This window comes from Tauraco erythrolophus, chromosome 21, assembly GCF_009769465.1.
Source record: "Tauraco erythrolophus isolate bTauEry1 chromosome 21, bTauEry1.pri, whole genome shotgun sequence".
NCBI classification, from domain to species: Eukaryota; Metazoa; Chordata; class Aves; order Musophagiformes; family Musophagidae; genus Tauraco; species Tauraco erythrolophus.
Window position 1 is genome coordinate 4,542,629 of NC_141485.1, and position 24,448 is coordinate 4,567,076.

At 42.7% G+C, this 24,448-nt stretch overlaps 2 protein-coding genes across 4 annotated transcripts in view; one reads left to right on the plus strand and one right to left on the minus strand.

The window, feature by feature from the left end:
* Positions 1–3,992, minus strand: part of PIGL (phosphatidylinositol glycan anchor biosynthesis class L) — a 60,839-nt gene extending 56,847 nt beyond the window's left edge. Inside the window, exon 1 of the mRNA XM_086624535.1 lies at positions 3,725–3,992. Within this exon, the coding sequence (XP_086480661.1) occupies positions 3,725–3,992 (268 nt within the window). The remainder of the gene's footprint in view (positions 1–3,724) is intronic.
* Positions 3,993–6,129: 2,137 nt separating this feature from the next.
* NCOR1 (nuclear receptor corepressor 1) overlaps positions 6,130–24,448 on the plus strand; it is a 70,794-nt gene continuing 52,475 nt past the window's right edge. For 2 of the 3 annotated variants that reach the window (XM_086624647.1, XM_086624648.1), the window contains exons 1-3: positions 6,130–6,165; positions 20,281–20,458; positions 22,786–22,925. In XM_086624647.1, coding sequence (XP_086480773.1) covers positions 20,351–20,458; positions 22,786–22,925 — 248 coding nt within the window. In that variant the 5' untranslated portion in view covers positions 6,130–6,165; positions 20,281–20,350. The remainder of the gene's footprint in view (positions 6,166–20,280; positions 20,459–22,785; positions 22,926–24,448) is intronic. The other variant, XM_086624649.1, reaches the window with a different exon arrangement.

Consider the following 24,448-nt stretch of genomic DNA (forward strand, 5'->3'; position numbering starts at 1 on the left):
GGGATCTTAGTCCACTTTTTAAAAACAAGTATTCACAACAAATCAGTAATAATTAATCTCCTTAGGAAGGGCCAAAGAGGCACTCCTCCTCCACTATTAGACATGCTGTGAGAACTCCCTCCTGTGCTCTTGACAGCACCGGGCCACGGAGCCAAGCTGAAGAGCAAGTCCAAAGTACTTGGAACGTAATTGTTGAGATACCACACGGAATGCTTGTCACATGGTGTATTCTTTAAGTGATTAAAGTATAGTTGGTATAGTCTGAGCCACTTCTAATGTGCAGCAGTTGTCATGTAACACTAGGATATTGCAACAGAATGCAGTGATGGAACTAAAAGGATTTGAAGAAACGAGGAATTCCATCGTAACAATCTCTGGTTCAAGACAGATTTTTCAGAAGTTTGCATCATTCACAGAGGAAATTCAGGCAGAAATTAATATGGCAAGATTGCAAAGAACTTATAGAACCAAAAGAAGAAAGGAAACCTAATTTAGATAAGGCATTTGGGAAAAGTGATAACAGACTGAGTCCAACAACTAACGGGGAAATGAGATTCATTATCTTACAACATTGCCTCCTTCTTCACTGAATTATTTTCTTCTCATCTTGCCCTGACATTCCCTTATATTTTCTTGGCATCAGCCACGCAAAGTCCATGCCAGAGCTGTGATGGCCCCTTCCAGAATGTTGCCTGTGCAGGGCAGTACTTGCAACCTAATTTTAACTTTGAAGTAATAAAATGAAAAAAATAGAGCTGAGTATTAATGTATGATTCAAGGTTGTAGTCAGCTGTCTTGAATTACACTAGAACTTTTTATTGTTGTGGATGTGAGTCATCCAAAACCAGCATTTCTCTCGAGCAGTGTTGCAATCCGAGCCATCACTAGCAAGCTTTGTAAAATTTTCGAAGAGGGAAAGAGTAACTAGGAAAAAACAAACAACCAACAACCCTCCTCTTGCAGACTTGATGGTTTTAGGAGACCATGACAATTATGATCTATGGGTTTTCTGAGGAACACGTCATCTTCATAGTCTACAGCTTAGACTGCAAGTTCCAGCTTCAGCAAAACTAATGTAAGCGTGCACTTTCACTAGATGGATTCCATGAGCCCAGCGGGACTTATTTCAGACTGATTTTTCGCAAGGCCATTAACAACACCAGTGTTTTAAGATAACGTATCTTTTGCTGCAATGTGGTGTAATAGCTGACTGCAGGTGATGTTTCATCCAAATAGTACCAATGTTCTCAAAACATCTAACTTCCATTGAACTCAAAGGAACAGATCCATGTTCTACAGCTTGAGAAATGTGTCAGGACATCAGGAATATATAAATGCTAACAAGAGAAAATGGGAAACTATTGAGAGCAAAAACAGCTGAATAGCTGATGCTGCTGGACCTCATCCATGGAGCTCTCACAATAGAAAGCCAGCTACTACAGAGAGCAAAGCACATTTGTACTGAGTTATTATTTCAATGAAAGATTATTCAGTGTGTAAAAGATCGATTTTTTTCACAATGTTATAGTTCTAATTCATTTCTAAGTCATTTTGATTGACATCTGAAAAGTGCAAGTACGACGGTTTCTAAGTAATGATTTTTGCCTCAGTGTTACGACTTGCAGAATCTTTGATCAACTCACTCGTCATCATCAATCATACAAACAATGAGAGGATGAACCATCTGAATCACCCAAAGGACTAATAAGAGGCACAGAAAAATCTGTTACCTCAGTGAATGTACCCTCCTATATGGGCTGCTAGTTCCGTTACAAAGACATGCAAGACAGTACACAGAAGGCAGCGTCGAACACACTTGATGTTTCATGTCACTAAATCAAGAGTAACGAAAAAAGAAAATTTAACAAAATAAACAGAAACACAACACTTCTTTGGAAAGTTCTCTAATAGTAGAAGTGTATTAGTCCCCAAAACTGAAATGGCAGAGTTGCACTACAGTAATCTCTCTGTAGCTGTGAAAAAGCCAAACGGGATCCACAGACCTTTGTCCCTCAGCAAAGCCAACTGAAAGCTCTGCACTAAATCTTGCATGGGAGGTACAGAGTGATCAGCAAAGCCATGACACCACTGGACTTCAACAATGGCTTAATCCCTGTCATCTCACCTAGATGGTCTGTTATGACAGAAAGCTTTGAAAACAAAGAACAGAAAAGTTGGCAGTGAACTAGCTGGAGCTTTCAAAAATACAGAAGGCCCTTTTCCCAAATGTAAGTAGCTGTCAGAGTGAGATGTAAATGTTTGTAGCCTAAGATACACCTCTCGACAAACATAAAAAAAACCACCTTAGTTTTAACGCAGGCTCAAGAATTCTGGCATAGCAGTGTGGTCTGAAAAGTCAATTAAAAGGAGGCTGTTTCTTATGCACAAAAAAAATGAACGATGTAATAACTGATTAGGTATCAGTTCTGCAGAAATGAGATGCAGTTCTGTCTTCATGAGAAGAACGCAAGACAAGAGTGTCACATGCTGTGGAAAATTCTTGTCCTGGGCAAACAGTGGAGCCTGCTAGAATCCTTCTATTCAGCCCCGGAGAGGCCTCAGTGGGAGTACTGCTTCCAGTTTTTGATCACCACACTTCAAAATAGATGTGAACCAACTGGAAGAGTCCAGAGGAGAGCAATGAGAATGATCAGAGGTTTAGAAAACATGATCTATGAGGAAAGATTGCAAGAAATGGGGTTGTTTAGTCTGGAGAAGATAAGACAGAAGAGGCAGATAAGCCTTAAAATATGTAAGAGGCTGCTACAAAGGGATACTCTGATTTCCATGTTCATGACAGATAGGAAAAACAAACAAACGAGCTTAAATTACACCAGCGATTCAGGAAAAAAGTGATTTGAAGAAAAGCTAAAGCAGCACTGACACAGTCCGCACAGGCTGAGGACCTCCCTGGAGGTTCTGAAGAACAAACTAGACATTTGTCTGCAGCAAACGAAGACGCACTGATGCTGCCTTCGGACCAACTGATGAACAACGTGACCTCGGGTTCCCTTCAAGCCTGTTTCTTCCTGATTGGATCGTTATGCAACTGTTATTTTTAGATGGGCTACAATGAAGGGATCATGATGATGTTAAAACTGGAAAATCCAAGCAAGTCCTCCTCAGGATGACGGAATCACAAGGAGACGCCAAAAGGCTGTACTAAATTGTGCCTTTTTACAACTTATTAATGCTTCTGCACAGCTTGAAAGCGCCTTGGTGCTTCCTCAGTGCTGCCACAGGAGATTGGATGTGGGAACCTCTGCGCGAGGTGCAGATGCAGAGGGAGACTTTGCTACTCCAGCAGCTGCTGAAACTCTGCAGAAAAAGTAACACTTTGACCAAAGCCGCCCACGCGCGCAGCTCTCCGGGGAACGCCGGACGTCAGGACAGTGTGCCGTGACGTCAAACCGCAGGGGGACGGCCCGGCACCTCCTCCCCTGCACAAGTGTTTTCCCTGAAGGGCCGCGAGGTTCAGCAGCACGACGGCGTCGAGCGTGGCACCGCGGTGAGATCACACGCGGCGTCACGGCCGAGCGGGGCCGTCCCACGGTACAGCGACCGCGTGCCGCTTCAAGGCACCGACATGACGTCACAGCACGGGGCTGACGTCACAGCGCGAGGCCACACGTGGGAAGACATCACGGCGGCCTTCCCATGACGTCACGGCCGGGAAGCACCGCAGGGGCGCGTGCCCCGCCGCTCCCGGCGCGCCCTCCCTCACCTGCGGAGCAGCACAGCACCGCGGCGCGGGCCCCGGCCTTGGCCAAGCCGAGCAGCGTGGGGGCGAAGAACATCGCTTCGTCATCAGGGTGCGCCGTCACCAGCAGCGCGCGGACGCCATCGGCCCGCGCCGCCGCCGCCGTTCCCCGCCGGGGAGCGCGCGCCCCGCCGGCCGCGTAACGGCGCCGCAGGCGGCGCGCGCCACCGAGCAGCAGCGCGAGCAGCAGCGCCAGAGCCGCCGGGCCCCAGCCCCACGGCCCCGCTGCCATAGCGACCGGCGCCGCGCTGGGCCCGGCCGGAAACGGGAGGGGCGACGAGAAGGTTCCGGCGCACGGAAGGATCCGGCCCCGACCTCTCCGCGTCTCTTCCCCGCCTCCGGGCGGGCCCGCTCGGCCGCCGCCGTGGAAACGTGCCCCGGCTCCGCTTCCCCAGGGCTGCCCAGGAGAAGGGGCGCACCGAGGGGCCTGCCGCCGCGCTGCCGAGCTCCCGGCCGGGCAGCGGGGCCCCGCGGGCAGCGGCCGTGCCCGTCGGGAGGTCCGTGGGGTGACCCGTCGGTGCGCGGGCGCTGCAGCGCACCGGCTGACCCCGCTGGTGTGTTAAGAAATTAAATAACTAATAGCGACGAGAGCTGGGCTTTGCAGCGCGTAGTGCCGTTTGTCCCTGCGCTGTGCTGCTGCGGAAGAGACGGGGATAAAGGGAAGCCCCAAAAGCAGGGCAGCAGGAGCTGATCTGCAGGCGTGTTCTGCTGCCTGCAGGTCTGCTGGCTGTCCCGGCTGTGGCTGCGAGGGGAAAAACAGCGTTTGGATGCGTGTTAGAAGGGACGTCAACCGTTGGAGAAGGTTGCAGAGCAAAAGGAGGCAGGAAGTAGCAAAACGTGAAAAAGGCAATCGGATACACGATGGCTTGGAAACTTCCTTTCGTGACAGGCAATATGGAAGACAAGCGTATCGAGTGAGCAATGATGGAGTATGTTAGTTGGGTAGTTTTACAGAATAAATGGTGAAAACAATTCAGCGGAACTCAGTATCTGAAGAGCAGCTAAGACATATGCCTGACTTGTCTACACAGACGTTTATTTGGACACCTTTGACTTCCGAGTGAACAGAGGTAGTCGTCAGCCTGTGTTGGGATTAAAGACTGCAACACGTCAGCCTGGCCATGTGTCACGGCACCTTAATGGAGCACTTTAACAGAGTGGAGCTCGGCTCCTGTAATAACCACACACTTAGTACAACGCATGTTTTATAAGTAATCCTGTTTGCCACAGGGCGAGCCCCTGCTTTATTAGTCTGAATAAATAATTGTGCGGGCACACATCCCACAAACATGGGATACGGCTTCTCGTATTTCCTGGAAATTGTAACAACGAGATAACTTAATCTTGTCTAATGATATCTGTGTGTTTTTTTTTTCCATAGTAAACCTGTTAAGATATTAATTTGTGATCCTAGCACATCTGGAATTACATACTTGCAGGTGAAACGCCATGCAGGTTTGCAATGCCCTATTGAAAAAGCACGGAACAATTTACATACTCCTCATTCGGGGGGGGGAGATAAAAGATTTTAAACCTCCCTCCCATTTTTCGGGAGTCATCCGTCGCCAGAGACAGAGGCACGGCGTTAGTGACGGCGCGGGAGCCTGGCGGGGCCCCGGCGGAGCTGCGGCAGCCCCGGAGGGCGGGAAGGGCAGGGCGGGGGCCGGGCACTCATCGGGCGATGCCCGGGGCCCGGCACGAGTTCCCGCCCTCCCGCTCCGAGCCGCCCGCGGCTCCGGGGGCCCCATTCATCGGCTCCGCGATGGCCCCCGCGCCCCTCTGCGCGCCCGTTATCAGTTATTATAAATTTATATCGATTTGCCCTAGGGAGAGCTAGGCAGTGCGGCTACCCCGCGCTCCCGCCCCTCCGCTCAGTAACATCACCGGGAGAGCTGCCGGGCCGGGCCGGGCCTCTCAGCAGCGCCCACCGGCAGCCGCTGCCCGCCGTGACGGGACCGGCTCCGCCTCAGCGCCACCGCGCCCCGCGCTCGCCTCATGGCGGCGGCCGCCCCCTCCGCCCCGCCCGCCCGCGAGCCCCCTCAGAGGGGAGGGGGAGGGAACCCTTCCCCTCCGCACCGGCCAGGGGTCCTGGAAGGAGCATAGAAGCCTCCCTCTCACCGCTGGGCCTGCCCGCGGCTTCTCGCGGCCTGGCGCTGCCCGGGCAGCGCCGCAAACCGGCGTGGCGCCAGAAAGGGGCGAGCCCCTGAGGCCGGTAGACATCACCGAGCCACGGAGCCGCCGTTTTTTCAGTAGCTGCCAGGACCTGGCGAGGGGGCGGAGCCCACGGAACCGGGGGAGGGGAGGCAAGATGGCGGTGGCGGTGGCGCTGAGGTTGAGGTGAGACGCTGCGACCGTCCAGACCCGCCAGAACCTGCCGCCCGGGCCGCCCCAGCGCCGCGCCGTCGGTAAGGGCAGGGGGCCCGGCGGGGCGGCGTGAGGGGGCGGCGTGGCCCAGTGGGGCAGCGGGGCCGAGCGCCTCCGCTGTGAGGAGGAGGAGGAGGAGGGGGAAGAGGCGGGGGCCCCGGCCATCCCTTCCTCCTCCCTCCTCGCCGGGGAGAGAGCCGCTCTAGTCCCCAAGGGGAGGGCGCTGGAGCCGGAGGGGGGGTCCCGGGGGAGCCGCCGGGGGTGGCGGAGGTGGGCGGATCAGATGTGGGCCGGGGCGGGGGATGCCCGGTGCCTGCGGGGTTTTTCCTCCATTTACGCCGTTTGTGCCGGGGAAGGTCCGGAGGGGACGGCGGGGCGGGGGGTGGCCGCGAGAGATGGCCCTTGCGAGGAAGTTTTTGGTGAAATCCCAGAGCATCGGCATGTTGGGTGTTGATCCCTGCCCTGTAGGTAGAAGAAGTACAAGTTAAAAAAAAATAATAAAGTGTAAAAGGGCAAATTCTTCAAAATCGGCCGCTTGGACGCCGGGCCAGGAGTGCGTTAGCTGCCGAAGATGTGCCGCTTGCCGAGCTCGCGGGTTGGAGATGCACCGCGACCTGCTCCGGCCCCGCGCCGAGGCTGTCAGCGGTGGACAGTTGTTGCTGATGCTGAATTATTCGTTTAGGAGCTGTAAACATCCCCAGCTTCTGTCAGCTCTGCGCTGCAGGGCACAATGGAAGGGGCTTTTTCTAGAATTATTCTGACTCGATGGTAAAGAACTTTGTACTTAACTCATTTTTCTGTACTTAAAAATTCTGAAGGTCTCAAGTCGGTTGCAGTTGGACAAGATGGGGGTGTGTACTGATAGTGTTAGACAGGCTCGAGTGAGTAAATAAGTAGGTAGTCTGAACAATGTATTGTCGAAAACATGTTTCTTCTTCTTTCACAGATGTGGTCTTACCAAGTGTTTTACCTTTCATGACTGTAAATATTGGTGTTACCTAAGAATAATAAAAAAGACAACTTAAAACAATGAGAAGGGAATGTCTAGTTCTGAATACTTGGTTTTGTGGCAGCGTTCTTGTGTTATGCACTATTTTTATCCTAGGCAGTATGATTTGAGAGGGAAAAAAAGCGGTACTGTTGTGGTAGGTAGGATGGCCATGGGCACAGCTGAAGTGCCCGAATAAGTGGACACAGTGCGTTGTGTCACTGTGCATAAGGACTGTGCAGATCTGTTGCAATTTTGCACTGGAATTTTATTCTGCAGAATGTTGTTATTCCCGATTAACTAAACAACCTTGACATTTGGAAAGGAAGTATGTAATATTTGAAGTGGATTTCTGGTTAGCTGAAATTTAGTGTCTTGTGTTGAGAGATGAAAGACCTTCGTGCTTATCCCAAGGATTCAAAAGTTCAGAGGAAACAAGCCAACTACAGTGATCCTTTTTGCAAAAGCGTGGTTAATTTGTTCTTGACATCGCTTTTCTATGGGATATAGTATAGGCTGCTAAGGGGAAAAAAAGTTCTGTTGTGCTTTATGTGCGGTATAATCTGCCTATTTGAAATATACTGTTTGATACTGGTCACTAAAATACCCAGCCTTGGTACTGAATTATGGGAGAGAACAATATCTTGGAATATTCTTTCTAAGAGTTATTATGTGTATTTTTTAGTGTATAGAGAGGGTATTACAGGTGTTGCTTCCAGAAGTGTTACTTCTCTCTAGTTTGTTAGTTATTGTACGAATCAATTAAAAGTCACTCTCCAGATTGAAATAACATGCACAAAATCAGAATATATTCGCTTTTCTACATTGTGCTGCTGATGAATTATTTTAAATACACTTTATCTCCTACAACAACTCATTGTAGTTGCTCTTTCTGGGCGTACATGTTTTTCATTGTGATCCAAAGAGAAAACTCTCTCAAAAACTATGGTAAAAGTAGGGGCAGACTCCAAAGCTTCCTTTCAATTTCCTCCCTCTAGTCCCCCTCCACAGTTCTTGTGGAGAATCTTCTGAATCTTCTTCTAACTGAATCTTCCGAGTTATTTAATTTCTCAGCTACAGCACGAGTGAGAGATGCTCACAGGGAAGGGAAGCTGACGCTGCTTCAGCTACTGTTAAATCCGTAAAAGTATCTAAAGAAGTCTTCTGTATTAGAGAAAAATATTTTTTTTTTCTGTATTGTGTTCTTAATATTGGCATTTAACTTACTCTTTCAAAGCTCTCAGCCAAAGTTGTGGTGAAATGCTTTATTCCTCTTATTATGCTTGCCTGGAAAACGATTTTAATGAATGATCAAAAATAGTCTTTGGAGTTCTAGTGTGCATAACTACTTCAATTTAGGATTTTAACAATTGTTTAAGTTGGAAGGGGTCTGTGCCTCGTGCAGGTGCACTGCAACACAGCACAGTCTTGAGAACAGACTGGTAACCAGACAGTGGTTTCATAATGCAAACAAACATTTCCTGGATGCCAGTCTTGAACTCTTCAAGTCATTTATGTTCTTTAGTCAAATCTAAATCAGTGTTTCAGATGACAAGCTATTAACTGAATGTGTTACCTTGTCTCTCTGCTGTAAGTGTTCCAGATAAAAATTCTGACCTATGCAGGACTGCTGTCTGTAAATATTTACTTTGTGCTATTTCTAAATTATGCAAATAGCCAGGAACATGCTCAATATATCTTCCATTTTAGTTTCTCTCTCCATCTAGTAATGATGTTTTGTGATGTTCCCTTCTTCTTCTGCGATAGTTCAGTGTTTATCCACCATCTGTTAAATGACTGCCACAGTCTGGGCCTACTGGGGCTTAAGTGTAGTTAGTCAGTGTGCATACAGAAAGCTCAGTCTTACCTTGGAGCTATGTTTCCTCCCAGTATCTTAAGAGAGATTTCTGTGTCCTTGAATAGCTTCATGGCTAAACCACTCGTGTGATGTTGTCACTCCCAAACTGATTTGATATGCAATTTTTTTCTTCAGGCTTAAGGAGGATGTTGGTCTATGTGGTTTTGAAGTCAGTGACTTCACCTGCTTGTGCTTACAGAGGCTATTGCAAAATTAAGATACTGTATTGGTACAAAGATGCATCAGCCATCTCTGAAAAATCCTGTTGTTCATAACTCTCAGCAGTAAAAAATTCAGAAATGAAAATTTTATGCAGACAGATTACCTGGACAAACTGTTGACCAGGACTTAAAAATTCCGTGCATGTCAAGTGACTAGTTTTGGGTAAAACCAAATATGAAAATACATTCATGAAGATGGCAAGGGAAAGAACACCTACAAATGAAAAAGGTTGAGGTAAAGTATAAAATATGCTTAACTAGTATGATGTCTCTTCTAAGACCTCTTCTCGTGCCATACATTTGGTTGTGCCTTATGCTGCGCTGCGAGGAAAGTGCATTTGGTTAAATCTCTTTGTGGTCTTCATGGAGTCAGAGTTCCATCAGAGTTGAAAACAGCCGCAGGAGCATTCCCTGGCGGCAGGGCACAGGCCACACACTCCACGTGGAACGTCCACTGGGCCGTACTGGTCGAGTTCTTGAGCAGAACCTGGGGCTGCTTAGAAAAGAGGGGGCTCACCTTAATGGATTGAAATACATTCGTGTTTCAAGGAAGATGTCTAACAAAAGTAAATATAAATCAGCTGGGAGACCTACTGATTCCTGTCCTCTTTGTCAGTGATAGAAAGCTAAGCCCGTGTAAGTTCATCACAAGTTCAAGAGCTGTTCAGGAAACGAGATAGGTATATTATTACAGTTCAGCTGTACTCTTCACTTCCTTAGTAGTAGGGGTTTTTTTTGGGAAAAAAAAAGAATAATTAGTTTAAATTAAAAAAAATATTTATATACTTGGTTATCCACTGTAGGGTTTTGTCTCAGGTTCATATTCTTCAACTCTTGTTTCTGTTTATGCTGTCTGAAATGCTGTATTGACAGAGAAGGAGTGTCTGGGAGGTGGAAATTCTCCTACATAATCAGTGTAGTTTTATGGTTTAGCTTTCTTGGAGTATTATTCCCAAAACCTTTCTTAATGAATTTGATCACTTACCTATTCCATTAGAGCCGTTGTTTCTATGGGTGCTGGTGTTTCACTGTGGTCTCGAAGATCAGACTTATGTGTATCTAGAACCGTGAAGTTCTGGGGTTTCTTTTCACAGATATAAATGTTTACTTTTACCCTTCGTATCTCAGCATCTCTTCCACTCTTTGCCATTTTCTGTGACCTAGAGGCTGTGGCGTGACCCTCAATTAGGAGTTACCTTTTTTTATATTGTTGCACTCCCTGTGAAGTAGAATATCTCAAGCTTAATCATAAATACAGTAACAGCAAACTTAGTTTCCAGAAGGCCCTGGTGCATTTCCAGTGGAGTAATCTGAATAGACCGTAAGTCATCGCGCTTACGTACAGTTGTGAGGCTGATGCTTAGGTTGTCCTGAATCCTTTTTTTTTAGTGTGTGGTTTCTCTTATAATACATCATAGTTTGTGGAGCTATGGGTTTAGTCAGTATGGATTAGTCAAGTTATAGTTCCTCTTCCAAACCAAAGCTGCTTTAAAAAGCTGCCACTGCAGATATGTTTTTGATAATGAATGAACTACAAGAAGAAGCTGGAAACTTAAAACTGTGACCACAGAATTTCTTGCATGTTAAGTGATGTCAAAAGCAGTTTTACCTTCAGATGGATTAACAGCGGAAGAATAAATTCATGTGTAGTAGCTGTTTTTGAAGTGTCTATGCGTTCAGTCCAAGAAGCAAAAATTGTCATTTTGAAAGAATATTTTATGCATGGTATAGGATATAGATGAAGTTTGAGATCATCGTGGTTATTTCTAAATCATGGATGAAATGGGAGGAAATAGATGAATTTGAGTAAACCTTGGCGAGTTGTTGGGCTCATGAGGGAGCATGACTGTCTGAGGAAGGTTGTCGTACTGTTTGGGTAGCATCTCTTGAACCTCTTATATGCTGCAGAGTGGTACCGTGAAGGATGCTTGGCTTGGTTTCTGTTTCACCTTATGACTTTGTAGGTGAAGTTTGGATGTTTCAGTTGATGTTTCACAACTGGTTGAATTACCCCTGTGGCAGCGCTGGGGTCTTTCAAAAGAGGAAAGGTGGGTGCCTGGGGTTTGGGAAGCGCTGCAGTTATCTCAGAGTAAAGCTGTCTCCCCTTGTGAATGAGAGACCTTAACTGTGCTGTGTTTGGACTTTGTAGAGTTTGCTTTGGACATTCAATTATGTAGATTTGTTTTCTGGTCTTTGGCTCATGAAAATTTTCAGTGATGTACATTAACTGCATGCTATTTGCTATCTTGGGACAACCAGGAACAAGAATCTGGTGTTGCTAGGAAAACAAAAATACATTTTAAATTAAATGTCTTTAGAATACAAACCGTCTACTTTTCTATGATATAATTTTAAAATAAAAAAAAAAAACCCAACTTGTAAGGTTTGTACCCTTCTTTGGTTTAAATCATTGCTCAGTGGTACTTTTAGTCAAGGAAATGTTTACATCCTTCATTTCCATTTTTGAATGGAGGACTTCCGTCTACCTCTTTTGGATAGTTTTGGTGTTACTGTGACCTTCCTTGGCAGAAGAGAGCTGGATAGGTTCCTTCAGAATCAGTGAGTGCTATTCCATGATAAAACTCAGCAGAGGAGGTTTCCTCCCTCAGGGGTTCTCTGTACCCCGGTGTGTTAGCGTGTTAACTGGTAAGCAGGCGCTGAAAACACGTGCTCCTATTTGAAATCTCTGTGCTCAGCACCCCTCGTTGTTGTTGTTGTTTTTGTTGTTGTTGTTGTGAGGCAAGCAGGCAGCTGATTAGAAACTTCCTAAGATGTTAATGCTTTCTGAGTTTTTCCTGTTATGATCCCCCATATAATATAGCAAAGTTGTGTATAGTCTGGATCTCGACATCACGTATGAGCAACTTTTCTTCAAGCTCATAAATTACAGGGGAGATTAAAATAGAATTTCCTGGAGAAGAGTATCTTGTCAGCTGAATTTGATCGACCTCGTTTTGGTAGAGCACAAATTCAATTTGTGTTTGTAGTTACCTAGCAGGAGAGAGAGAAACTGTTATTTAAAGATGAAGTATAAGAGTGTGATCCTGAGATTTGGCAAGAGTTTGGTTGTAAGTGCATATGTGAGTATGCAACCAATATTCACCTTTTGGAATGGCAGCAAAAATAATTTTTAAGTACTCTTTCGATACTTATTTAATATATAATGTTCCAAAAGCTGTTACTTAAGTACTTCAAGGAGTTGGTAGTCTCTTAATGGAAAATCTTTTTCTAGTAAAATTTGAAGAATGAAATCCTATTTTAATTTTTTAGCTATCTTGGTGCAGATAGAAAAGCCATGCTAGTATAGAGTGAATGTGACATTTTGAATGGACTTCTGTAATGCTCCTTGACTTCTGTCACTTCTGTAATTGGCTAAATGAAAGTATACCATGCTTCCATGTCATGTAGAATATGAGTTAGACAGTGTGTAGCATAATTGTGAGTTAATGCTTTGAACATTCAGAAATAAGACGATATTGTGTGCTAGTGGAAATTTCAGGGTGTTGGAAGGGTCAAATTTAGATGTTTGGTCTTTTCTTAGCATCTTTTTTCAACGCCATTGCTGTGTTTATGGCTTGATTCATAGGACATTAACAATTAATGAAGCGAAAGTTTGTGTTGCTATTAAAACACAGCCTTATAGGTATTAGGTTTTTTACTATTTCTAGCAGGGATAGAAATAGCAATTTTTTACATCAGTAACCTGTGAGTAGAGGGAGTGCAACTATGAAGTTCTCAGGAATCTATGTTATATTTTAAATGTCTGTCACAGAAGAAAAGACATTTGCATGTGCAGAATTGTCATGGAAAATTCTGCAGTGAGTTGTTCTCAACTTGGAGAAGACATGTTCATTGTTCCTATTCATCCTAATAGCATATGTCTGTATGCTTTGACTACGAGCTTCAGAGTATTCTGTAACATAAAACTGGGTGGAAAAAGATTAAAGAAAGTGTGGAAGAGGTCCTGAACTTTTGAGGATGATGTCTGTATGCTACAAAAATGGGAGGCACAGTATTCTGAAACGTGTTTAAATAGTCGTTACTTAAATTGTCTTTAATGTCAGTGTCAACCTATTAACATTTTTTGCTTGTAGCACGCAAAGAATCTTTCATCTTCTGAGGAGTATGCCCAACAGATCCTCATACTCGCAAGCACTCTTGATAGCTTGAGTATTGTTGCTGGAATACACTTCTTTTTTTTTTTTTTTTGTTTTGTTTTAAAGCACAAAATTATCTTAAATCTGCTCAGGCATCAATGTTCTGGTAGGTTCTTGAATGAAAACTGTATATTTTAGGATTGTCGTATCTAATGATCCTGTAGCTAATTTTCTCACTTACCATTCCATCCTCAATACTCTGCAGAATTTTGTATAATTAGACTTGAAGGGTTACCATAGATCAGTTTGAAGCCAAACTTCTTTTCTTTGTCACTAAACTTTTTATTGTTTTTATGAATAACTGTCATGTGATTGTGCTGATTGTTGGACATTAAGGCAGTCACTGAAGGACTAATAACTGCTCTTGAAGTGTCCAGTGTCCTTTAGTTAGGACTTCTAGGCTGCTAAGTCAGTCCCAGCTGTAGACTGTACCATTAATGTTTTGAGCGTTGGGCTTTTAGATGGTAAGTAATATTTAGTCTTTTCCTGTGTCTATTACTTTGAATAAATATGTTTTTATATGGAGGTTGGACCCATTAAGCTATATTTAGAAATCGATCAGAAATGTACATGTTAGTATTTTCTTGTGTATGGCATATCCCCTAAGCAAAATCTGATGGTTTTGCTTGAGTGTTTGAACAGATTTACCATTATCTGACAAAACAAAAATACTACTAGAAAGATTTGTTTTGCAAATCTGTCAGTGTTCTTGGTGGGTTTTACCTACGTGACTCTCAACTTGTAATTTTATGTTGTTGTATGAGAGTTCGAGCGTTGTGTCTTGAAGGTACAGACGCAGGTCTGTAATTCATGAAATCTAGTTACTGTGTTTTAATAGGTTGGTCCTTAAATAGGGCCTGGTTTGGCTTGGTTTTTTCCATGTTTCATTACCTTTTTATGAAGTGAAATAACAGAAAGAATTATTCACAAGTATTGTTATCACACTTTGGATAAAGCCTTTCTAACTTCTGCTGAAACAGTCCCTTCACTCTTCATTTTCTCACTGGAGTAAGCTTCGAATAAATATTCCTGAACTAGTTTTGTGATTCATTGTAGATTCCCTGCGTAAGGCAGAGCTTTCCTTGTTCTGCCGTAGGTTAGTTACATCAGAGCTCAGTTTACTAAGGCTGCTGATTAAAACCAAAATCCTCCAACTCAATTTAAGCCTGATATGACTGTAATCTAATTCTTTGCACTCCTTATATCACACTTAGTTTGCTCAAAAACAAGATCAGGAAAACTCCCAAAAGGATGTGAAATTTAATTAGCAAGTGTTGGTTAAGTACTTCAAGATGGCATGAAAATGACTCTAAATGTGAAAGTGTTAGCTTGTTTCCTGTATGTGAAGCAAAACTGGGTCTACCCATGAGACTGGTCTTTCATCCGTGAAGGTGAATGTGAGAGTAGGAGACAGGGTATTCCAGCAGGCAGGGCCATGGTTCCACCAACAGGGAGTAGGTGACCCCACCGTCCATCTGGTCTCTTGACTCCTTCCCCTCTGCTGGCGTAAACACTTGTATGGCCATGCGTTGAACGGTTTTGGGCAATCGGCCTGCTGAAAATAGACATAGTTTTTAACCTGCTCTATTTTCCCAAGTGAAGAACTGCTTTTCTCAGGCACTGCTGGCTTTTGCCTGCTTAAACTGCTGCAAGACTCGAGTCTTATTTCTAATTCAGTCATTGACTGTTTCCTGGGTAGTTTTTGATAGGTTTCTTAACCTTTCTGTGACTCATTTTCCCATGTGTCTACTGAAGATAGTATGTACTTCTGCTTCTTTCTGGAGCATTTTGAGATCTGGAGATCAAGAGATTTTGTTCGAATTAGTATTGCCTCAGAGAAATCAAATCTGAAATTACGCTATGACTGTTGCCATTATAATATCCAGTTCTAAATTATACGGTACTTACTCAAAATTCTCCGCATATGACAAATGTGCATGCGAACAGTAGCTTGTAAGGGGAAGTCTGAATCGGATCTGTTCAGTAGTTTGAGCCAGCCAAAGAGAAAAATGTCATCATACCTTTAGAAATAAACATTGTTAAATAATTTCCTTTGCCGAGGAGCTCAAATTAATGCAGTACCTGAGTATCTCTTCACAGTTCCTGAAACTCTTACTCTTGTTACTGCTTTTTCTCAGCCAGGTGTCTGCAAGCTTAACAGTTTCTTTTCTGAGTCTTTGCTCCTACTTCTCCTGTAATTTATCATTTTTAAATATTATCCATTTGACACTGCTGGATTTCCTCATCCCTTATGTGTTTTACCACAGAGTCTGGGAATGTCAGTGAAGTGGGACGCTATAGAAGAATGGACTGGGTTCTGAAGTACAAAACAAGAAAGGTTCCTGTCTGCCCATTCTAATTGTCAGTACTCAGCGAGACAGACAATTTGCCAGCCTGGTTGGCAGCTGTATGAAAGTGTTCATGACCCAACTTTATCTTTGTGAGACATTTAAGGCAGAATTCCAAAGTCTATAACAGCTCTTGTAAATGTTTATATGAGAAACCTCTGAAATTTGTAGAATAACATGAAAAGGTATGAAAATACTTGTCTGAAAAATAGAATCTTGCTGTCATTGACTGTGCAGAGTTGGAAGCCGATTTCTTGTAATTTGTCAAGGGTGCTGAAAATGAAGATGAGCAGCCCCTATTCTGGCAGAGAACAGGGAACTAGTGGAAAGATTGGAGAGGCAGAGAGAGTTAATAGCAAGGAGCTTTAAAGGAGGATTCTGATGGGATTTGAGTAGCGCAAGACGATGTTTGTCATGACTAATGGAAGGATATAGCAGTGAGGAAAGCCCGGATAAGGTTGTTGACAGTCTACACACACGTTTACAATTTTATGCAAAAAGACTGCTCTATTTAATCATAATCTGAACGTATGGAACTTGTAAAGGGTACAGCAGGAGGCTGGCATTGCCCTCACTGGCCAAGAAATAGATTTGTGAAGACTAATCTGTGTCTTCTGAATACATGGGAGCAGATGCTGAAGAGAGGGGCAGATGCTTTTAGATGAAAGGTCATAAGATTATCTGCAGAGAAATAAGAGTTGAAGTCAAGTACTTACATCCACAACTGGAGAATTAATGTAGTAAGACAGGGAGAGATGAGCAGAATATTGGTGGTAATTCTATAGGCAAATATTGGCAAAAACTTCCTTCCTCCCCCAGTATGGCAGAGGGTGTAAACAAGCTCTACTATTGGAGACTGGGAGGTAAGATGGGGTCTGCAGGGCATGTAGAGGGGCCAGATCAGGAGAGCATGCAGGCACGTATAAATGTCTGTAACGAGGAAAGGAGGCTTGGAGGGAGGGAATATTGTACTTAAGTGTCATTTTACATGTAGTTGTACTACAGTGTTGATTTTGTTTTGAAAGAAACGGAATTCTGTGCAGAATTCTCATCCTTTAGTTCCCTCTCCACCTTGTAATTGTCAATATGTAAACATGTATTTTCCTCTACTGTTCCTGCCCTTATCTGTTCCTGCTGTTGTGTCAGTTCCCTTGGGGGAAAGAATGCACCCCCACCATCGATAACTTCGTTTTTTCTTTTTTTCCTCTCTCCGTTTCCCACCTCTCTTATTGACCGTGATTATAACCTCCAACGCTGTTTTTATTGCCTTCCCCTGTTGGCAGCGTTTCTTTGTTTCACTTTTTTTTCCTTAATTTTTATTATGATGCTGTGAACATGATCACACTTGCAGTTCTCGGTAGGAAGATTGTTAGACTGAATGTTTTCATATGTATTATGTAAAACTTGTAAGTTATGAAATAGGGGGTTGAGTTAACATTGTTGGATGGATGAAGGATGTTCATGCTTGTGCACCATGCCCCTCCTCTCCCCCTCATCTTTCCACGTCCAGCAAAGAATCTGGAGAGATGGTCAGGACCTCTCATTGCTGTTGATTGTGACAGTTTCCTTTGTCAGTGAAGATTTCAAGACTAACAGTCCTAACACAAACCTAACAATCTATACACTAAAGTTCTTGTGAATGGAGAAATAGCCTTTATAGCATCACACAAAGTGAGTGTCGAGTGAACTTTCAGCACCTGGGTTAATGATCAGCTTGTGGGTTTGACTGAATATTGAGAAAATAAGGAGAAGATGTAACTTGACAGAGAGAAACTAGAAAGGACCTTGAATCATGCAGTAGTTGGCCTACATTTGTGTGTGATTTTTCAAGTGATTGCTCTCCTGATCCCCTCTGCATCCTTAGATTCTTCAGATCTATCTGACTGTGATCAGCATGTCAGTAAGAGAGTAAGAACAGGATGAGTATCTATTGATAATTTCCCAGAATAATCTGGTGTACGTTTCTGGCTCCCTATGCCTCAGAATGGGTATCACAGGACTAGAGGTTAGGAAGTGGTTGACAAGGAGCAGCCAAGTAGACTAGGATTCTTCAGCACAGAAAAGATATGGCTGAAGGGATATGGTGGAAGTCTACAGAGTCATGTGTGCAACAAGGAAAGAAAGAGAATGAAGATGATGTTTGGACTGTTCCACTGCGTAAACTAGAGATATCAAAGGAGGGTAGTGAGTGGGTCCAGAGGGAAAAAAAGCTGGTGGTTTCTCATGGGAGGTGCCACTAAACTGTAGGAGTTCTTGCAGCAAGCAGTGGTGAATGCTGAGAGTTTACACTAGTTCAGAAAACAGCTGGACAAACCAATGGAAAAGCAAGCCATTAAGAAATCTTAAACAGAAAGACTCTGACTGGAGGAATCTCTGGGCTGCAAACTGTCTCGGGGAGCTACTAGAAGGCTGGGGGGTTTATGGGAAAGTACTGGTTTGCGCTCCCTAAATGCCGGCTGCTGGCCATTGTCAGTCATAGCACGTGGGGCTAAAGGAGCTTTGATTTGTTACTGGCCTTATTCCTCACTGAAGTTTTTATGACATAACAGACGTACATATATATAAAAAATCCAGTTAGTCATTTTCCACATATTTATGAAGGCTGCCTGTGAAGTTGGTGAGGTGGCACGAGATAGGGCATCAGCAATTCATCAAACTAAGGTTTGTGCTTTTGTAACCTTGAGTGTTTTGACCATCGTTATACCATGCAGCCTGTTGTTCGTTTCTTCCTAAGCGTTCACTAGCCTGCGATGGGAGTAGTGAATTAGTAAACGTTTGGCTGAGCTCGCAGTTAGCTGTAGGCCATGGTTTTACACGCACATGCATAGAAGTTGAGGGAGAAAAATCAAAGTTTTTTTTGCTGTAGCTTGGATTTAGGAATACATTTGAGTATTCGGGTACTATAGCATGCAGCTGAGTAGTACAACGTATATTAGCTAAAGCTGCTTGCTTTCTGGCACTTTCTTCATTTAATGGAGCGTGTATGACTCAGACTGGTTAGACCATCACATAGTTGGTAAAGATGTACTCTACTGGATGCAGTATGAATGGTGAAGTATAATAAATGTTAGTGGTGAAGAGTTCTATGTTAGAACTTGTCACTTGGATATGAATTATAGATACTGTAATAGATATATAAGCACTGTAAATCACGCAACTAGTGGTCTCTAGTATTGCTTTGAAAGAGAAACTGTAGGTTTTTCTTTAATTTTTCATACCTGAAAATCAGATTTAAGAGATAAATCTAAATTTGTCTCATTATTCTGCTAGTCCAACATGTAATGCTTGCTTTGTTTGATGGAGAGGTGGGGGAAACAACTCCAAACAGAACAGGAATGACAAAATATGTCAGATAAACTTTAAGATCTGTTTGTGTAGCTTGCCGTGTCTGGTCCTTTCCTGAGCTGATTTTGTCTATTGACTGTTAATGGAAAACGCGGTTCAGAAGTGCAACTTTTTACGTGTGATGTTTGTGAAAGGCTGCAGATAATGCACTTTGAAATGAAACCATCTAGGCAGGGATCAACAGTTACTTTATTTGAAGGTCCGATATGTCTTGCAGTCTCTGGACCAGAGGCTGAGAATTCACTACAGGTCTGTATTTAATACGTAGGCTCGAAGGATGACATCTTTTGAGCTATCAGAGAGAAATAACTTGTGTTTAAAAACATACTTATGTGCTGCTGTTTTGATAGAGCCGTAAGTTACCTGTTCAAAGCAGTGGTGGGTGCAGTGTTTAATCAAGGTCTTCTGATCTTCAGCTGCTGAAACTACATGCAACTTCATAGATGCTCAGGCTTCGTTAGTGAACTTGTCTGGAATTTTTCAATATTTAAAATCTTCCCCAGATTAGTATGCATTTCAGTGTTCACTGTTGATTTGTAGCTGCAGAATACAATAGAGGCAACATAGTCATTCAATGTCAGCTAAGCAGGGTTGGTTTGAGGCTTCGTAGTGTCTTCAGTTTCTGGCATCTCATGTGAGACAAACTATGCTGTCAATTGAAAGAGTGAGGTTTTTTCTTTGTGTCTGCCTTTTTTAACCAACTACTACTGTAAAGCTGCTGTGAGTTTGTAATAGTATTTTAGGGCCCAACGAATACACTGCTTTAATGAACTGTAGGTGGCATTGAGTAAAGCAACCCTGAAACTACCTGAATCTGAAAGTAAGAAACAGTTCATAGAATCCAAAAACTTTGTAGAAGAAACGAAAGTGAACTTCACATTGTGCTAAAGAAATTTACAGTAAATAAAGAGTCTATCTATAGACTGTTATAACCTCTTTAACATCTATTTAAGGTGACCTACTTTTCTGTTAAAGTCCTCCTAATTCAACTGGTAACTGGTAAAATGATGTATTCCGACACTATCATCCTCAAATCTTTGTGTAGACAATGCTGACATGTCTCATTTTGAGCCCATTTAAGACCTGTTAACATGTTTCAGACTAGAGTAACCTATTAAATAAATACATGAGGAAAAAGCTTTTACTGGTAATGGTTGTTTTGCTTAGGTGACTATGGCTGTAATGTATTGTGAGTACATCTGGTACTTCAGTGCTTATCAGTGATCTTTTTTCCTTTAGGCGGTTTCCTAGAAACATGATTGCTTGTTGGTCTTGATCTCACAGCTTTGTGAAGACTTCTTCTCTGATAATGTCAAGTTCAGGCTACCCTCCTAACCAAGGAGCATTCAGCACAGAACAGAGTCGTTATCCTACTCATTCTGTCCAGTACACCTTCCCCAGCACCCGGCACCAACAGGTAAGGAGACCCGAGGGTTACAAGTTTAGCAAGAGTATAATTTGAGTGTTTGCTGTGCCAAATGGGGTTGATTTATATTTTTTTACACCAATGTAACATAAGTCGTTCACGTTTCAAAACGGTGTAGCTGCAGACCAGTATGTGTAATTAAAACTGACTGGGGAAAGCTGTGTAACAATGTTTTGTGCCTCTGGAGTTTGGCTCTTGCCCTAAGGCTGATGGATCTGCTTATTCAAGTATATTGTGTCTTTGAGCGTCTGACTGTGATGTAACTTCTGCGAAGTACAATCTGCAGCCATGAGCTGCTCCTTGGTTCCTTCTGAAGAATTCCCTTGAAAGGATATAATTGCCTGTTGAATTGTGACTTCCTGCAATGCTGTAGCTGGAATTATTAAAATCCCGGAGTACCATTGACTGCAATTTTAGCTTTTTTAAGTTGCTGTTGGTTTTTGGTTGTGGGTTTGGTTTTGCTTTGTTGTTGTTTTGGTTTTTTTACCCCTTCTTTCTTTTTGCATGGACTAGTATTAAAAAATGCTCTATAAAACTGTGAAGGTATCCTAAATAAAACCCTACAGTTTGTCAGCTTGTCAATATTTCCTATTATTTAACATTTGTAAATCTGCTCAAACTGGCAAAACGCTCCTTTAGAAATGGACCTGTCTTAGAGACTGTACATTGACAATCTTGTCTCCTCGCTGGTTTTTGTTTCTTACTTCTTCTACTTTTTTAATGTTGAAAAATCAAATGCAAAGAAATGGTCAAGGTGGCAAAGGCAGTGTTTTGCCTGCCAAGGACAGTTGCTGCCAGTGTTGCTTAGGGAAATAGTTGTGGGGTGGTTTGTTTTGATTTGTTTTCCCCTCCTTTCTTTTTTTTTTTTTTTTTCTGAAAGCACTGCAGTTTGCTTCTTCGAAATTGTATATGTATCTGCTTTTTACTTGTTTTTTTGATAGAGTTTTATAATTCTGTATCTTTATTATGGGGAATTAACATAAACTTCCTGGGTTTATAATTGGTTTTTGATTGTTTGATTGTGTTCATAAACTTTTGTTGTAGTTTTGCTTTAATTTATTGATGTTTAGTCATATTACTAAATTTGGCCAACTGTATCAGAGTCTGTATGCATCGATAGCAGTAATTTTCCAAGAATATGAAAATAACCTGTCTACAGTTAGTATACATTTAATATGAATGCAGTGTTCTGGGTGTAACAGATCTTTTGAGACACTGGGCTTTTGGGGTATTTGTGGGTACTAAATTTTTATGAGGAATTAATCTCCTATTAGGCCCAGAAGCGTAAGAAGCGAACTCATAATCATCTTTCCTTCTTCTACGTAAGGAGTATTGGGCTGGATTATTTATAAGCTAAATGTAGTTCTTGACAAAAATCTGTGTGCAAGGTAGGGAATATGAAACGAAAATGTAAAAACTTGGATTACGCTCTGAATTTTTTTCTGAAGCAGCTGTACCAGTGCCTCCAGCTAGCTGTGTTCTTATAGGTGGAATTGGGGTAATGGATTTTTAAGAATCTCCTACTTGGTTGTTCTGCTGAGCATTTATTCTGCCATCCTGTGCTCTGTATGGCATGGTAGGCTGTGGAGGACGAGCTGTTTGCTTTAAAAAAAAGCTCAAGTTTCCCTCATTTTAATGAAATTCTCCCCCTGCTACAGATACTTTAGATGTTTTGTTCTACTTACATGTTTGCAAAAGGAAATTCAAGAATTGGAGCTTTTTGGCTTGCTCCGTATTTATTTTTAGATAATTAGTAAAAACTAAATCTTACGGGTAGTGACCTTTGCGTGTTTTGTAGAGCTTCTCTTCAGTTGCTGCCAGCTGCTTGTAATTTTTAAAAGCAAGTGGTTGAAGACACATATCTACAAATAAATTGTCTTGTACCTCGCTTTGATTATAAATTATATCAGTCAGAAAATCCATCTTGTCTGACTCTTAGTCCTAATTAATAGTGTCTGGTATAAAAATGTCTTGAAGTGCTAACAGAAGGAATTACCTCGGGATTGCTGAAATATATTCTCAGTTTACTGCTTTGTAGTTACATGTGCAAAATTGATTTTAAAGGATTTTTTTTTAAAGAATGTTCTGCTGCTGCTGCCTCGTTTGTGTTTTGTTAGATGTTAATAAGCTAGGTGGAATTCGTAACATAAGGTTTAGTCTCTTTAAAGTGCATTTAAAACTCAGAGCAGCCGTTTGCAAACTTCACTTTTTGAGCTGGAATAAGGCTTTGGTGATCTTGGTCTGTATTTAAGAACTTTGGAAATGATCTGTCTTCTGCACCTTTGTTCTTTTTAACACCAGAAGTGTGTTTCATTTAGGAATTTGCAGTTCCCGATTACCGTTCGTCTCACCTGGAAGTCAGTCAGGCAACCCAACTCCTGCAGCAGCAGCAGCAACAGCAGCAGCAACTTCGGCGCCGGCCGTCCCTGCTTTCTGAGTTTCACCCGGGCTCCGACAGGTGAGGGTGCTGGGTTTGAAGTATGCCAACAGGAATCTTCTGTGAGCCTGTGCTTCCTGTAGAGGCAGTTGTGACTTCTGAATAGAAAGTTTTTTAAAAGAGTTTCAGTGTTTTTGCCTAAGTGTTTGAGTTTATTAATCAGTGCTCCATTGTTGTGTCCAGTCTCCTGCGTTTGAGTGTTGTAGCTGTTGTGTAATTCCTCCGTCCTTTTGGCTTAACTAATGTATTTGTTTCAGAGAGGAAGTGACAGTCTGCTTCGCTTTTCCCACACCTCTCCTAACAAGGCTGTCAGTAAGCTGCTGAGAATCCAGTGCATGTGGCAAACTTTTTAGTGCTGTTTAGGTTAAAAGTGTGTAAAGTTTGTACCTTTGGATAATTTAATCTTGCTGAGTAGAAGCAAAAAGTGCAAGGGTTGTTACAGTGTGACTATTCCCCTTCATCTTGCCTAGCTTAGGCTTGCTTATTCAACAGATGGTATCTGTGTGGCTGGGCGAGTAAGAAACAACAGAACTAACGGGGTATTTGAGTTGTAAGAATTGTAAAACACTGAATTGTGGCACCAAATGGACGAGGCCCAGAGGACTGAACCAGAGTGTATGCTACTTTTGGCAAGATGTTTGACAGCTTCATATCATTTGTTCTAAATACACTTTTTGTCAGTCTCTTATACCATCCCTGTCTCTGTAAGCAGATGCAACTGATCTGGGTCCAGTAGGTCAACTGAGGACAAGTATAGTGCAGAACTACAGTGAATCATATGTTTGTAATTTGGTTTCAGATTGGTAATATCTTACTTCTCAGTACAGTAGATGACTTGACGGTGGATATTGATGAATGTTCAAATGTACATTAATATTACTGTAAGGTTGACAGGTTCAAGAAGGTTTTCAGACCGTATTAAGCATTCATTTGACTATATTTCTGAAGAATATTGGATATGCTTTGAAAACCAAATTTAGAAATTAAAAACCCACTACAGATCAGAATAACTGAATTGTAAATTAGCAAGAACATGCTTCTGCTCAGAGATGTTACTATATGATTTATGCACCTCAATTCTTTAGCGTATTAGTATGCTGATGTACAGTCGTAACCAAGTGTTATTGCTTGTAACAACCTTTTTTTTTTTTCTTTTTTCCTTGGACTCTTAGTAAGTATATCTGCTAGCAGTGACTTTATATGCTGGATTACTGCTAGCGGTTTATTTTGGCTATAACTGAGGTATCTGGTTCTGAACAAATACCAGTGATTAATGTTATGTAAATACTGGTCTAGCTTAAAATCTCATTAGAGTATTCCCAGAAATCACTTGATACAGTGAAATCTGGGGCTTGTATATTGCCCTCATCTTGTGTCTCTAAAATGTCAGTAAGGCTCTCTTCTAGTGCTGAGAATCACAGTAGCTTTTAAAGTTCACAAAACTTCAGTTTATAGCAGAAGTAAATCCCCACACACACATTGTAAATTTGGAAAAGCTTATTCAGTAGTTCTGACAAAATACAGGAAACTACTGTCATCTCTTC